This window comes from Astatotilapia calliptera, chromosome 11, assembly GCF_964374335.1.
Source record: "Astatotilapia calliptera chromosome 11, fAstCal68.1, whole genome shotgun sequence".
Taxonomy (NCBI): domain Eukaryota; kingdom Metazoa; phylum Chordata; class Actinopteri; order Cichliformes; family Cichlidae; genus Astatotilapia; species Astatotilapia calliptera.
The window spans coordinates 4,020,046-4,036,625 of record NC_137432.1 but is presented as its reverse complement, the minus strand read 5'-3'; the positions used below and the strand labels follow the sequence as shown (position 1 = coordinate 4,036,625).

Below are 16,580 nucleotides of genomic sequence, written 5' to 3'. Positions count from 1 at the left end.
TAATTAGAAACTAGCACAGAGTTCTTGGACCATTCCATGTTGCTGTAGACACACAAGCCACCACCGCAAGTCTTACTGCACAGAGCTGCAGTTCTGTCATCACAAAAATGAGGTGAGCCTGTGTAGCTGAATGACAGCGTCTGGAACTCTGTCACTGACCCGTGTTTCTGTGAAAACAAAGATGCAGCAGCCCCTAAATTCACGCTGTGTGGTCCACTGGAATCGGATGCAGTCCAGCTTATTGCCCAGGGAGCAAACGTTTGAGAGCAGGATTGATGGGCGGGGCAGCTGGCTTGGATTTGCTCTTAGCCTTACACGGACCCCATCATGTTAGCCGTGCTTCCGCTTCCTCGCACACTGCTTTCAGCTACCCATTCCTCTGCCACCGGCATCAGGCGACGCCAAGGTCTGGAGGCCTGGTTCCGTAGCAACCCGAGGAAGCCCAGTGCCTCCAGAATTTCCTGATGATGAAGCTCAGTTTTTGTATAATGCTTGTAATTTCGGAATCTTTGACATTGGTTGACACAAACACCACTTGTTCTGGTGTCCATGTGGCTCAGAAGTCACGATAAAAGGTGATAATAAAAACCAAAAAACAGCACCATTTAATCTGCTGAGGCTGCTACGGGCTATTTGGGACAGCTCTAATCTCGAAGCAAGATTTAAGCAGAGTCTGAATTTTGTTCCTAGAGGAGCGCTGTCACGGTTGTTAAAGAGTAGACTCAGGCGCGGAGCTCAGAAATAAAGACAGTGCGTTTATTTAGAGTGCAGCAACATGACAACAGTTCAAATGTGCAAAAATGGTGATAGTGCGTCCTTCCTTCCGTGTAAGCCCATGCATGGTAGTGAGTGCCCGTCTCTCCTCCAAGTGCTTCCTTTGTGTCCGTGAATCCTCCGTCAATCCCTGGGTGAACACACACACGACAGCAAAATGAGTACGTAGCTCAGACAATACTTCAATCACGCTAGCGGCTCGAAAACACTACCAGGCTTAGTGCAATACTCCAGTGCTGTCTGTCGCTCAGCCACACCATTAAGTAGCCCTGCCGAAGGTGGTAGTAGATTGGCAGCAGCCGGTGGATTGATTGCAGGTGTGGCAGCTCCTGGGCGACAGCACTTCCGGGTCGGAGGTAGCCTGTTGCTAGGTTACCTCCTAACACATGACAGCGGAGCCGGAGGGGAAGACAGGGCGATAGGAGAGACACATACACACGCACACAGATATACACACTGGCAGGTCCACCGGTCAGGGCGCCGTCAGATCCTGGCAAGCGCAAATAGCGATCAAGGTTCTATAAAAAAAAGAAAGATTAAAAAATTACTGATAAACATTAGCAGTTACCTGTGAAATGTTTTAAAAACAACCAATAAAATAATCAAATTGCTAGTGGTCTGATAGAGAGTTAGAACCAAGCAGTAGAATTTTAAACTAACTGAAATCTCTCCTTTACGCTAAGTAAAGTTCTTTACAGTAATTAAGTCTGAACATGATAATGAATGAGTGAATGGTCATTTTTAAATCTGTGAATGAAAGAAAGGGTATTATATCAGAGCTCATCCTAAGCTGAAGGAGACAAAATTACACCACAGTCTGAACAGTAAAGGGGAGACGTAAATTAGAAAGTTTTCCAAGATTTGGAACCTCTTGTAAATAGACGGTGGGAAATAAAACAAACAAAATAGTAAATTTTATAGAGTTAGCTGTCAATAAATGTCCACACCTATGTAATCTTGAGAAGGCTGTAAAATGGTGTCCAGTAACAGTTAGTAATTCAGTGACTTTCACGTCTGTCCGATGACAGCGATACCAAACTGGTCTGACACTATCTGTCCCACTATGAGGTGAGTTGTTGAGGATATCCTGAACTTTTCTTTCAGTAAGCACGGCTGTTTTTGCCACTGTGTGCTTTCTTTAAAGTTGAGCTAACATTACTGGACATTGAGTATTAGCTTGTAATGAGCACAGCATTAAAATTATCTGGGATAATGTTAGCGTTTAACCAGATAGTGTTGTTATTTAGCCAGCTTGCTCTCAACTGTCTAGAAGGTGACGGGAGGGTCGCATGTCCAATTCTTGACAATGAGTAATTGCAATTAATCATGTTTTTGTGCGTTAGAGCCCTGACTTCAGTTTAGGAGATGAGGCTTGATGTGAAGAAGAAGAGAATGACATTTTACCCAGATACCGGTCACGTTGTCTCTTTGGTGAAGGGAACTCCTTCTCACATGATTTTGCGTCTGTGGCATTCCAACACCTAGAAGCTCTCCGTCCTCTGCCTTTGGCATACTATGTATGTGGCAAGTCTCTAGCTGAATACATATAAAACGTGATTAGGTAGGACAGCAATGTCCATTACAGGCACTGTGTGCAAGATTCCGGGTCCAACATGACAGCTTCCACAAACTAGCACTTGCTCTTATGTATTTTGATTTTTCAAAGATATAATTACAAATTAATTAATGTGTATTGATGAGTAAAAGATTCTTTTTTTCAATTAAATAACAATAAACAACTCACTGTACCTTTAAAACAGAAGTAGGAAGCATGTTTGTTGTAGCATTCAAAAATGTGCACATTTCTGAATGCTACACCAAGTCACGCACACTTACACGTGGCCTGTAAAATATATAAATTTAGAAAAGTCAAACACTCAACATGAGCAACATAATGACTCACCTACAAGAGTTAGAGCAGGTTATGTGGTTGTTCTTTATTCTCTGCTACAGGCTAAATTCCATGTAGTTCCACTTTACCTGTTGTTGTAGCTTTTATGTTGTAGGATGTGTCATTATGCAGTCCCTCTCTCTCCCTTGGCAGATCTAACCTGACATGTTTTTCTCTGGTTTTCGTTTGGAAAAAATAATCTTCTGTTAAATCAGTCTGGGTTTTTTTTTTTTTTGCTGTTTTGAATTTTTCCTGATTGGCTCTAGGGCACTGAGAGTGTACATGTATTAGTTTTGGCCTTAGTCCTGTGTTGAATTTTTATTATTCTTGTGTACTTTTATGTAAGGCCTGCACTGAACGAACAGCCTAACAACATAAAAAAAGCACCAATTTATTTCTTTTGAAGAAATAAATAGAGGGTTAGACATTTACTTAAGGCATTACATTTTGTTTCAGTGAATATAAACAACTAATTACATTTATTTTATATGTCTTTTGCTCCTGTGAGAACACTGATTCTTTGTTTGCACATTTTTATTTATAATAATAACTTAGACACACATAACCATAACCAGCAAAAAGTGGACAGTTTTTATCTTGAGAGAGGTCCATGTGACTATGAATATAACAGTTGGGCCTCGTGTTCCTCCTGCAAAGAACAAGTTTGTGGATCGTGATTCCTGCATTTGTTTCAAAAATGAAACACTTATTTCAGATGGGATTGAAGTGCAGGCCTTCAGTGTGGCCTTCAGTTATATAATAATTGTATAATTTGAAATTCACTGCGGTGGTGTACTGAGTCAGAACAACAAAAATGGTTTCCTTGTTGGACAAATTAATTATTCTGGTGCACATTTGAAATGAACTCCAAGATCATTTCAAATGTGAGATGTCTGAACTTAAAAATGTGTTATGTTCATTATGATTTTTTTTCCTAATTGACTTCTATTGTAATATGAAGGACATCTTTTAGCATTAATTCTTTTCAAGTTTCTAGTTCAGAACTGTGTTTTTATGTTTAAATTTTAAAATGCATTTACTAAGTAGTTCCACCGTTAGCAAAAATGTTACCAAATGACTTTTTCACCATCAACAGCACGACTGAAGATACTGACTTTGCTGCTAAGTATGGATATCAGTTCTTGTAAAGCCATATTGAGTGTAAAAACAGATTCAATATGAACTCCCTTATATTAGACAGTAAAAGTGAATTTAAAAAAAAAAGGTGTGACTTACACACTATCTTTTTACTGAGGGTATGCACCACCCATAAGCCCTGAAGTCCTGGCACCAAGGACACTTTCTTTGGCAGATTAACTTACTTGTGATAAGAGCATCCCCCCTCTCTCCTCAATTGTCTCTGCCCCTGTGAGTCTCCCTGTCCTGCCTCTCTGCTTGCTTTGCAATCTGGAAAATTCTGGTTTTAAAAATACTGCAAGGCTTCCTTTGTTATACTAAGCCCGTTTTTGTTCCCCCTCTACCTTATTTATGTTGTTGTTCTCCTCAAATAACAGCAGGACTGGTCTACGCGAGCTGGAGGAAAAAAGGAAAGGAGTGTATGGAAGAGAGAGGCAGAGTATATAGTTTAGGGTGAGAGGAAGCTGCTGCACCGTCAGAGCGAGCAGGGAGAAGGAGAGGATGGCAGAGAAAGTTTACAAGGCGTAGTTTAGGAGGAAATGCGTGAGAGAAGCCGGGGAATCTGTGGTGGCCAGCTGCAAGAGGGGAGATAGCGGAGAAAGGCTTTTAATTCTCAATCCCCACAGAGCCTTTGAAAATTACCAATCTTCTTATCACAGACGCAGGGCTGCTTATGCAAATTGTTGTGGAGTGGAACGTTTAAACGGAAAATTACTCGACAGCATTTTTTCTCTTCCTCTTCCCTCTCCCTCTCTCTTCCACACAGAAAGCCTGTTTTGAGTCTCAGATAAGAAGATGAATTGCTCTCTCCGTGCTTTGAAGCGCGTCAGGATTTAAAGACTCCAGCCTCGGCTCTGGTCTAACGCCACTGCTCCCGCTGCCTTTGTAGCAGAAAACAGGCTGGAAAAAAATGGGAGAAAAAGCATTTCGAGACAACATAGATTCTCTGCTCTAACACATCGTCCCCGCCTGAGGAGACAAGAAGCAAACATATATATATATATATATATATATATATATATATACATATTCCCTAACCACTGCTCTTCCCTCCATTTTGCTGAATATTTTTGCTTAACACAAGCAATACTGCCTCAGCACCCCCCCCCCCCCCCCACACACACACACCCGCCAACCAGATATGGCAAATAGTTGAATGAATCCTTGCTCTGTTTGAAATGTAAATTGTACCACAAGTAACAGAAAAAATAAATTGAAAACAGTATTAATGCACAATTAGTTAAAATGTTAGCTAAACACTTAAAAGGGATTCACTATAATATATGTCACGCCTTTTCTTGTGCAACTTTAAATATTTATTTCCACTCTACACAGACTGCTACAGTACTTTGCTAGTTGACTACTAAATAAAAACATTTAATAAGACTTTTAAAAGAAGAAGAGTGCCCATATTTATTTTGAAGAATAACAGAAGAGAAAAAATGTTCCCTCTGAACCATCAGACTCTACAGTCAGTAAATAAAACAAACACAAACCAAAACAGACAGCATACTAACCGTACATTAAAACAAACGTATAATTTACAGAAAAATTCTAATCCTGACTAACTTTACAGGTACTATTTATACTTGTATGTACAACTGACATAATGGGTATTAATTTCATTGCCATTGCAGAGTTACTAGTTTCTGGTTTATATGAAAAAAAAAGAACCATTGTTTTTAATAATATGACAGTCAATCAAATTCTGAATGTGTAACACAAAGTAAAAACTGTTAAACAACAGACAACATAATAAAATTTTAGAGATAGTAAAATTGAACATAGTGGGTCACGTCCCATTAAGGAGAAGCAATCAAGCTACACCTCGTTATACATCACCGGTAATTACAGAATCATGTAATTATATCATATTGCCTTAAACAGTGTTCAGCTTTAATGCTATGTATAAACCCTGACACTGGAAATATAATTATAAAATCTTGCAAATAAGTAAAAAAGAAAGAAAAGTGCATTCTTCAACAAGTCAAACATTCTCTGTTTTTAGCGTTGTGTGCTAAAAGCCTCTTATGACTGAAGCTATTAAGCACTGTAACATCTTTGTGCAAATCAAGTTCCTTTTTTTTAACAGGTGCTAATTTAATGATTACCTTTTTAGCTGCTTTGGAGTAAAGAGATAAACCTGCAGAAATCATTCTAGCATATTTTTTTCTTTGTGTTGTTCTCTTGATTTTAAAGTTAAGAAATGATATGAGTGGTAAACGAGATAATTAATAGATCAGCCTGAGACGCTGAATACGTTCAGGGGAAGAGCAATGCAACAGGACCATTTCTATTAATGCATTTTATCAGTATTTGTTTGTGTGACCCAGAATCATCTTCTTCCTCTGAAGCTGTGTTGATCTCATTTGGCTGAAATGCCACTTCCTTTGTTTCGCCATGTGTATTTTCAAAATGTCAGCTGTTGTTTTTATTCATTCATATTCTAAGTGCATCAGCTGTGTGCTATGGGGTTGCTTTAAATTAGCTGGGGACGGAAAAGCACGCGTTGTGGCTATGTAGTTATTAAAATGGAGCTTGGCCTTTACATCAGTCAGTGCACCACATGGACATTGGCGAACGCTGTTTGTGTGGAAAAATTATTAAAATCATGTAGATATGAATGTTGTCACTCTTATGAAATAACAAATGTTCGGTTGAATCAAAGCTGTCTTAGAAAAACAAAAGCTGGCACAATAACAAATATGAATATTTAATGAGAATAGCACAGTCTTCATGTACACTGTAATTTCTAATTAGTTAACCTTACTAAGAAAAATCATGCCCACTGCTACCCACAAGAAAGAAGTAAAATGGAATACAAAAAAATGTGTTGTACTAACAAAGTATTTTTATTGTAGTTTACACAAGTTTAACAAAAAAAATTTATTGAATACTTAATATTTTAAGACAGAGGTACTCCGTACTAATGTGGAACTTCCTGCAACTTATTAACTATTAGTTGTATTTATGAAAATCAAATGCTACTCATGTTATACAAATGCCTCAGAAATCCATAGAGATCAATAAAAACTGGCACATTCTCCTAAAACAGTCACATATACACAATACATATAATAAAAATAAAAATAAAAACACAGTTCAAAGTACAGGAGTATGCATATTTTCTTTTTCTCCATTCTAAAACATCTGACTAAAAATGTAATTTACAACAGTGGAGGCATCAGTCGAAGGCCAGTGTGACAGTGACATGTGACATTTCAAGATTTGGTCTGTCAACTTGGCATTGTTTATGTATAAAAAGTCACAATGATTAGTTTAATGTTTGTATGATTTGGTGATGAACTTCTACACAAACAGACTGTTCAGACATTTATTCAGTTACAGTCAAAAGCTTGTAATTCAAAAAGTTTGCAGATTTTTAGAAGTCTCTTCTGACTGACTCTACTGATCAAGATGTCAGTGGAGTCTTGATTTTAAAAAAGTAAAAAGAAAATAATTGGAGCGTGAGCTAGATCTTATGATTTCTTACTGTTTTGCCTGTTTAGTTATTATCTTTAGTTATCTTTAGTTAATATACTGAGTTCAGTAACTGACAAAAGTTTCATGGTTGGACACGAATGTCAACTGTGATTTCGTGCTTTCTTGTTTAACTTTGCAAAGACAATGGAAATGCCACTACAGCTAACAGTACAGTTATTGAGTGGAGATGGGAGAAACCACAGGTTTGTTATTGTCAACACCAGTGGACTACAATGTGTCACTTGATAAAATACTGTAAATTTCCAAAGTCATTGTATTTTATAGTGTTTACATTCTCAGATGTTCTACGTGGTCAGTTCGGAGCCTATCCCAGCTGTCTTAGGGCGACAGGCAGGGTACACCCTGGCAGACTTGGTCGCCAGTCTGTTGCAGGGCTAACACGTAGAAACAGACAACCCTTTGCAATTTAGCAACTTAGAATGACCAATTAACCAAACCCCACTAATTGCATTTTACGGAGTACCCATAGAGAACCAAAGCAAACACAGGAGAACATGCAAACTCCACACATAAAGACTTGATGGTGGACTTGAACTCAGGAACTTCTTGCTGTGAGGCAACAGTGCTAACCGCCACCATACTTTACTGCCAAAACATGTCTCAACATATTTATCCAGCAAAAGATAATCTAACTAAATAACTTTTTTTTTATTATAAATGTAACAGTAACATAACTCCGCCCACTAAATTACCCTTTCTCCCCACAGAGACAGCTGAGGAAGAGGAAGTGTTACCTCCTATTGGTTGGTGCCATCATCCTCACCATCCTCATCATTATCATAGCTGTTTCAGCAAGAAAATGAGGTTGACCACTGTGGTAAGAGCCATCATCCACAACATTACACTGCAGTCAGGTACATGGCATTGCCAGATGTCAGAAATCACAACAACAGTCGCCTCAAGGCATTTTATATTGTAAGGTAGACCCTACAATAATACATACAGATCACATGATCCCCTTTGAGCAAGCACTTTGGTGACAGTGGGAAGGAAAAACTCCCTTTTAACAGGAAGATCTCCGGCAGGACCAGGCTCAGGGAGGGGCGTCCATGTGCTGCGACTGTTTGAGGCGACAGAGGGAAGACAGGATAAAAGACCTGCTGTAGAAGAGAGCCAGAGATTAATAACAATTAATGACTCAATGCAGAGAGGTCTACGCATGGGACAGTGTGAAACGTAATTTCAATTCCTTTGTATGGCAAGTACATTTGAAGAAATTGACAAATAAAAAGTATTCTATTCTATTCTAGAGGTCTTTTAACACATAGTGAGTGAGAAAGGTGACTGAAGAAGACACACTCACTGCATCATGGGAATCCCCCAGCAGCGTAAACCTATTGCAGCAAAACTAAGGGAGGATTCAGGGTCACCTGATCTAGCCCTAACGATATCGAACTCCATAATTAACCTTGGGAGAAGAGGACTCTCCATTTGCATGTACAAATTGGAGTCTATTAGATAGATATGATACAAACCACTGCAGTGCAGTACCTGTAATACCTACAGCATGTTCTAATCGCTCTAATAGGATATTATGGTCGACAGTATTGAAGAGTACAGAGATGAGTCCACTGTCAGAGGCCATAAGAAGATCATTTGTAACCTTCACTAAAGCTGTTTCTGTGCTGTGATGAGCTCTGAAACCTGACTGAAACTCTTCAATAAGCCATTCCTCTGCAGATGATCTGTTAGCTGTTTGACAACTACTCTTTCAAGGATGTTTGATATGAAAGGAAGGTTGGAGATAGTAAGATGTTCTGGCTTTGCGGAGGGCTTTCTTATAAAGCAGCAAACTATTTCTCCAGGCTAAATGATGATCCTTTAAATTTGTGACACGCCATTTCCTCTCCAGATTACGAGTTATCTGCTTTAGGCTACGTGTTTGAGAATTATACCACAGAGTCAGGTACTTCTGATTTGAGACCTTAGTTTTCACCGGAGCTACAGTATCCAGAGTCGTACGTAGTGAGGAGGTAAAATTATTAACAAGATAATCGACCTCTGTTGGAGTAGCGTTCAGGTAGCTGCTCTGCTCTGTGTTGGTACAGGGCATTGAAGATGCTAATTATATTTTTAAACTTAGTTATAGCAGATGTCTTTCAGAAAGACATCTACTGTGATGAAGTCTACTCCCCACTGCTATGTAATCAATTATTGTAAATTTAAATGTAATTAGGAAATGATCAGACAGGAGAGGGTTTTCAGGAAACACCCTTAAATGTTCTGTTTCTATGCCATATGTTAAAACAAGATCTAGAGTGTGATTGAAGTGCTGGGTGGGTATTTTCAATAATGGCTTCTATTGTAGTTAGGCGATGTATAGAACTGATATCTTTCTTTTTTTGAAGTGATAGATTCCTTTCACTTGTGATATCTGCACTTATGTGTGGGTGGCGACCTTTTCCCAATGTGTGCTTAACATTAAAGCTGCATTATGAACAATAACACTAGTCATTGGTTTGACGCATTAAGTTTAAAATAAGCTGTTTGCTGATTAAATGTCAAGGGATAATATGATTTATCTGTGAATACTGGCCAGGGTAAACTAAGTCATTCCAGTTTGTGTAAATTGATGTGAATGTTACGTCCCTCTGCAGCTTTTAATCGTCTCAGTGTTTTCAGCTGGTGCTAATTGGCCACACCTAGTCAGGTGTGGATAAAAGCATACCTGAGGCAAGCTTTCCGGCAGTGCACTAGTCTTTGCCTTGGTGGCACCAGCCATTTTAGCCAACCTGGTTTTCCATTTTAGGATGAAACCTCTTCTCACCCACACTCTGTTATTCATCTCCCTTTTTTTTATGTTGCGGCTTTTGAGCCGGGTCGTAACAGTGAATAGAGCTCAAACTTCAAACTGTGCCTTTGTGTGGTGTACTGTGGTGTATCATTTAGATTTAAATAAAATGGTTCATGGAAAAAAAAATTTCAATTTAAAACAAAATGTCATTTAATCATTTGAAATGATCATTATTAGAACATTAACTTTGTAAAGTTCGTGGAAAAAAGTTATAATAAAAATAAATAAAAGATAAAATCATTCTCATAAATTGTGTCAAATGATTTCTGTTATGTTCTCCAGAAAGCCCAGTGGACGTGGGGATGTAACAGAAAAAATGTCTGGGTTGAAAATGGATACAAGGTGGCAAAACTGGGAATAAAATAATGGTTAATAATTAATCTAAAACAGAAAAGTAAAGATAACAAAACCTACATGTAGGACACAAAAACCATAAGCCAAAAGGTTAGGCAAAGCACACTCCTGTCCTCAGGTGTAATTTGCCACAAGCACACACAGAGCTCACAGAGCAAAGGTACACTGAACCTCTCCTCTCCCTGACCTCAGAAACTCTTAGCCCTAATTACAGAGTGATATCAGCTGCAAAGACAGAAAGTCATACCCACAGGCGCAAAATCACAGTAGGTACAGCCTAATTAAACAACTGTGAATGAATAAATAATGTCTTTAATATATAGGAGATAAACAGCATCTGTTTAAATACATGTTGAATAGCCACGATGTACACAGATGTTATGGTTGGGTTAGGGACAGAAAAACTATGTAAAGAATTCTGAATATGAATAATAACTATGACAATATTCATTTAATACCAATGCCTTGGCTATGCCCTCAAAAATAAATGTATCTACTTAATAACGGTCAAACAGGGAAACACCAAGTCAGCTGCAGTTTAAATGTTGACTTTAACTAATTTCATTACCTATACGTTTTCCATTGATTGTCTTCCAAAAGAATAACACAAAATTTTATATTTAACGGAGTCTGGTGAAATTAAATGTACTTGATTTGAATGCATTCAGCATGGTTTCCTTAAATAAACCTTTCATTTATATATTTCAGATGCATTTACTCAAATATTGCTTCTTAGGAGTGAAGAATCATTTGTTCCACTGATGTAAGTGGATTTAAGAGGAAGTGTAATCTGTTTTCTTTCCATTCTCCTTATGGCAAAATATGTTTGGGGTTTTTTCTTTCTTTTTTCATTTTCTATTTGTTGGCTTTTTTTGGCCCTGCGACAGACTGGCGGCCTGTCCAGGGTGTACCCCGCCTCTTGCCCTATGACAGCTGGGATAGGCTCCAGCACCCCCCACGACCCTGAAAAAGATAAGCGGTAGCGAATGGATGGATGGATGGATGGCTTTTTTTGTGAATATTTGCTTTTACACTTTTTGGTTTTTCAGAGAGATGTTGGAATAAAAAATATTTTTTAGGAGTCATATCAGGAGAAAAATCTGGGATTTCTTTTTACAGCCAGCACTTACTTATGGATGAAATAAAGGAATAACCTAAAATAAAAGCACCACTGCTTCATTTTGCCAGTGAGCTGCATGTAGGGGTTACTCTCCAATATTAGTATATTACATTACATTACCCTCCAATGATAGCTGACAGTTTCAAACTTTACACCTCCCATTCGTCCTTCCTCCAAAGCATGGACCTCCTGATCGTGGTTTCCTATATTGATATGGTTATGAGGACATGACAATTTCTGATGATTGAATGAGGGTTGGCTAGTCTTACTGTTTTGTGTGTCTTAAGAACTGAAAACACACACACACACACACACACACACACACACACACACACACACACACACACACACACACAACGAAAAAAAACCCCAGACTTACCAGGATTAGTCAATAAGGGATGAATCAGTTCATCCTGGATCTTTTAATCAATGTACAGAAAATGGGAAAATGGGACAGTGATTTTAATAAGCCAAAACATCCGGGCTGCTTTACCAAGATAAATGCTGAAAACAAGGCTTTCTTATAAGTAATATGTGCTATCTGACCCGACTAATGAGTAACTGCTGTTAAATTTACTTTCTCTCAGTTATTTGCATGTGAAAATTACAAAGTAGGAACCTGAACACACCACACCTTTGTGTAGGAGCTGGAGGCGCAGTTGTGGTGTGTCACAGTTTCTGTGCCTCCACCCAAAATGCAGAGTGACCACTTGCCCATGGCATTCTCTAACCATGCTGATACCTGCAGAAACCCAATGTACACTAAGAGGCAGAACAGGCAAGTGAGTCAGTTTTCCCCCTGAAGTGTCCTTCTGCCTCATTGCCAGCAGAAACTGGTTTGAGATATAGGAGGAGATATATGGGGGTAAGTTTTTAAAATGGACTGGCTTCTTCACCAAGGACATATGTATATAGATTTTGGAGTTCGCTGGTATCATGTTCCTGGTTAATAAAAGTAATTAAAGTAATACTTTCATGATTTTTGTTATTTCAGATTCAAGTTTACTTTCTATTTTATAAAAATGTTCAGGTCATAAAACTACTTACACAAATCTGAGATTTATAAATAACTGTTAAGTCGAGTTTTATTGTCAACCCAACAAAATACACTCAAGTATACAGTGGGACGAAATATTGTCCTCCTGGATCAAAGGTGCAAACTTGTAAAAATAAAAATGAAAAAAATGAAATATACATGTACATGTATACAACTTTACAGAAATATGATAAACTAAGAAAAAACACAACAATATTGTACTTGAATAGAAATAGAATAAGAATTGAAAAGAATGAGAATAAATCAATTTAGGACAATTTTATGCCCTCGACTTGGTGGGAACAGTTTGGGGATGGCTCCTTCCTCTAGGAAGGTGGCTGAGGGCTAGTGATTGTCAGAATAAAACAACAAAGATCCATGAGTAACTCAGGAAGATCGCCACAACTGATCAGTTGCTTACCTCAGTATGGCCTGGAAGTCCTGAGGTCAAAATGGAACCCGCCCCCAAGGGTGGTTGAAAATGGTTAGCTAAGACCCTGTGCGAACAGATTCAGACACACCCGAACATGAAGGATTAATCGCCTGCACGTGCAAGTGGGGAATATATATGTTATGTTTAATGGTGGCTCATCAAGTTATGCTCATCACTTGCTTATTTAAAATAATAAAAATGTAACAACTGTTCTCTAGAAACTATTTGACTCAAAAAAGAGATTCTTGTCAGGATTATCATATTAAATGCAAAGTCTGCCAGCAAACAAGAAGTCAGCTGGCTCATGAGTCAGCTCTCCAAAATAGGACTCTAAATAAACACTACATAGCAGATCCAACATGAATACATAGTTTTAAAGACTCCAGGATGGCATGCTTTTTCAGCCAAACACAGTGTTTTGCAGAAACTTGCTTGAGCGCAGTTTGCCTCCCTGCAGATATCCTAAGAAGACTTACTTTTCATTTTTTGTGAACACTTTTACTACAGATTGCATTTTTGAAATCTTAAAAAAAGAAATTAGATCTGTTTGACCTCGTTCTGTCCACAATCATCGTTTTTGTACATGAGTCTCACATGGTTTATAATTAAATGAAAAGACAAAGGTATAAAAGAAAGTTACGATTAAGAACACTATCATATGCCATAGAGACCAGCAAGTTTATACCAGACAGACTTTGTTAAAGATTTCTCCCAATATGTGTTGATTCCTTTGGCTGGGTGATAAAGAATCATCAACATTGTGCTTCAGGTAGGGAGACTGACCCCAGTGTAAGTTCAGCCAGCAGTTTGAGGAGATCAGCTAATTCCATTTGGTGGTGCATGTCACGGCCCAGCGGCACGAGGGAACAGGGATGGACACAGGTGCAGAAACCGGAAGCGAGGTGACAGAGAACAAATGATTTATTTCCGCCCACAGGTAAACAAAGGTAAAAAACAAAGCGACGCCACCACACTAGTGGCGCGTAGGATTCGTCGGTGAATAATGAGGGCGACCTAGACACCTCTAGGAGATGGCTGAACAGCGGGGGCAGCGGGGAGGTAGAAACAGGACTAGGTAGGGACCGGGGGCATTGGTTTCAGATGGAGGGGACAGGTGGAGCGGAAGGCCCTGAAGCGGTCGAGGCGTGGGGAGTCAGGCAGGTGAGCGGTGGGCCGGCAGGCCACGTTGTGTAAGCAGCAGGTGGCCCAGGTCCAGGAGGACGGGAGCGAGGGGAACGAGATCTCCACTCCGGGTGCTATCTATGGGGATAGCAGATACTCAGGCGATGAATGGTTGAGAGCGCAGGTCTGATATACCGCTGGCACGATTGCTCACAGGTGGTCAGCCAGGGAGGAGCAACCGGACTCCGCCTAAAGGAGGAGGAGCCGCTGTCTGAGACCTGCAGGTGCCCAACCAGACCATGACAGTGCAGCTGATACCATTCTCCTGTACGCTGCATCTGCCTGCTTACAGAGACTCTCTGCAAGCCACTTTGTAACACACTTCAACCACAGCTTCTCCATTTCATACTATTGATGCTATTTCTGATGTAATCAATGCCTTATCTGTTGTCACTTCTGCTGTCACTGTACCTGCTCTGTTCTGTCTCCTAGAACAGAGCCATGCCACCACCAAATATAATTTAATACAGATGGGGAAACAATCTTTTGATGTTATTTGCCAAGTTTGGCTGGCAGAAAACAACATTTAGCTATTAGGCCAACCTTTAATATATCCTATATTTTAATATTCATCCTTTCGAATTTTTATATACAGTGGGGCAAAAAAGTATTTAGTCAGCCACCGATTGTGCAAGTTCCCCCACCTAAAATGATGACAGAGGTCAGTAATTTGCACCAGAGGTACACTTCAACTGTGAGAGACAGAATGTGAAAAAAAATCCATGAATTCACATGGTAGGATTTGTAAAGAATTTATTCGTAAATCAGGGTGGAAAATAAGTATTTGGTAAATAACAAAAATACAACTGAATACTTTGTAACATAACCTTTGTTGGCAATAACAGAGGTCAAACGTTTACTATAGGTCTTTACCAGGTTTGCACACACAGTAGCTGGTATTTTGGTCCATTCCTCCATGCAGATCTTCTCGAGAGCAGTGATGTTTTGGGGCTTTCGCCGAGCAACATGGACTTTCAACTCCCGCCACAGATTTTCTATGGGGTTGAGGTCTGGAGACTGGCTAGGCCACTCCAGGACTTTCAAATGCTTCTTACGGAGCCACTCCTTTGTTGCCCGGGCGGTGTGTTTTGGATCATTGTCATGTTGGAAGACCCAGCCTCGTTTCATCTTCAAAGTTCTCACTGATGGAAGGAGGTTTTGGCTCAAAATCTCACGATACATGGCCCCATTCATTCTGTCCTTAACACGGATCAGTCGTCCTGTCCCCTTGGCAGAAAAACAGCCCCATAGCATGATGTTTCCACCCCCATGCTTCACAGTAGGTATGGTGTTCTTGGGATGCAACTCAGTATTCTTCTTCTTCCAAACACGACGAGTTGAGTTTATACCAAAAAGTTCTACTTTGGTTTCATCTGACCACATGACATTCTCCCAATCCTCTGCTGTATCATCCATGTGCTCTCTGGCAAACTTCAGACGGGCCTGGACATGCACTGGCTTCAGCAGCGGAACACGTCTGGCACTGCGGGATTTGATTCCCTGCCGTTGTAGTGTGTTACTGATGGTGACCTTTGTTACTTTGGTCCCAGCTCTCTGCAGGTCATTCACCAGGTCCCCCCGTGTGGTTCTGGGATCTTTGCTCACCGTTCTCATGATCATTTTGACCCCACGGGATGAGATCTTGCGTGGAGCCCCAGATCGAGGGAGATTATCAGTGGTCTTGTATGTCTTCCATTTTCTGATGATTGCTCCCACAGTTGATTTTTTCACACCAAGCTGCTTGCCTATTGTAGATTCACTCTTCCCAGTCTGGTGCAGGTCTACAATACTTTTCCTGGTGTCCTTCGAAAGCTCTTTGGTCTTGGCCATGGCGGAGTTTGGAGTCTGACTGTTTGAGGCTGTGGACAGGTGTCTTTTATACAGATGATGAGTTCAAACAGGTGCCATTCATACAGGTAACGAGTGGGGGACAGAAAAGCTTCTTACAGAAGACGTTACAGGTCTGTGAGAGCCAGAGATTTTCCTTGTTTGAGGTGACCAAATACTTATTTTCCACCCTAATTTACGAATAAATTCTTTACAAATCCTACCATGTGAATTCATGGATTTTTCTTTCACATTCTGTCTCTCACAGTTGAAGTGTACCTCTGGTGCAAATTACTGACCTCTGTCATCATTTTAAGTGGGGGAACTTGCACAATCGGTGGCTGACTAAATACTTTTTTGCCCCACTGTATATATAGGTTGGCTATATATAATAGGCAGGTGGTAAAACATAAAGTATATAGATTCTGTTAGTCAGACACAGCCACTCCAAATCACCAATTAGATATTCAATATTCAATTAGAATTAGAGATAAGACGAGATAAGAGAAGATTAACTTTGGAGTTGCT

General features: G+C 39.7%; 1 protein-coding gene across 6 annotated transcripts in view; it reads left to right on the top strand.

Annotated features, from left to right (window-relative positions):
* tsnare1 (T-SNARE Domain Containing 1) overlaps positions 1-16,580 on the top strand; it is a 269,581-nt gene that overhangs the window by 213,651 nt on the left and 39,350 nt on the right. For 3 of the 6 annotated variants that reach the window (XM_026184107.2, XM_026184109.2, XM_080307742.1), the window contains exon 11: positions 8,014-8,123. The exons of 2 other annotated variants lie outside the window; for them this stretch is intronic. In XM_026184107.2, coding sequence (XP_026039892.1) covers positions 8,014-8,109 — 96 coding nt within the window. In that variant the 3' untranslated portion in view covers positions 8,110-8,123. Of the gene's footprint in view, positions 1-8,013; positions 8,124-8,316; positions 8,546-16,580 lie in introns of those variants that run through there. One more of the 6 variants, XM_080307743.1, reaches the window with a different exon arrangement.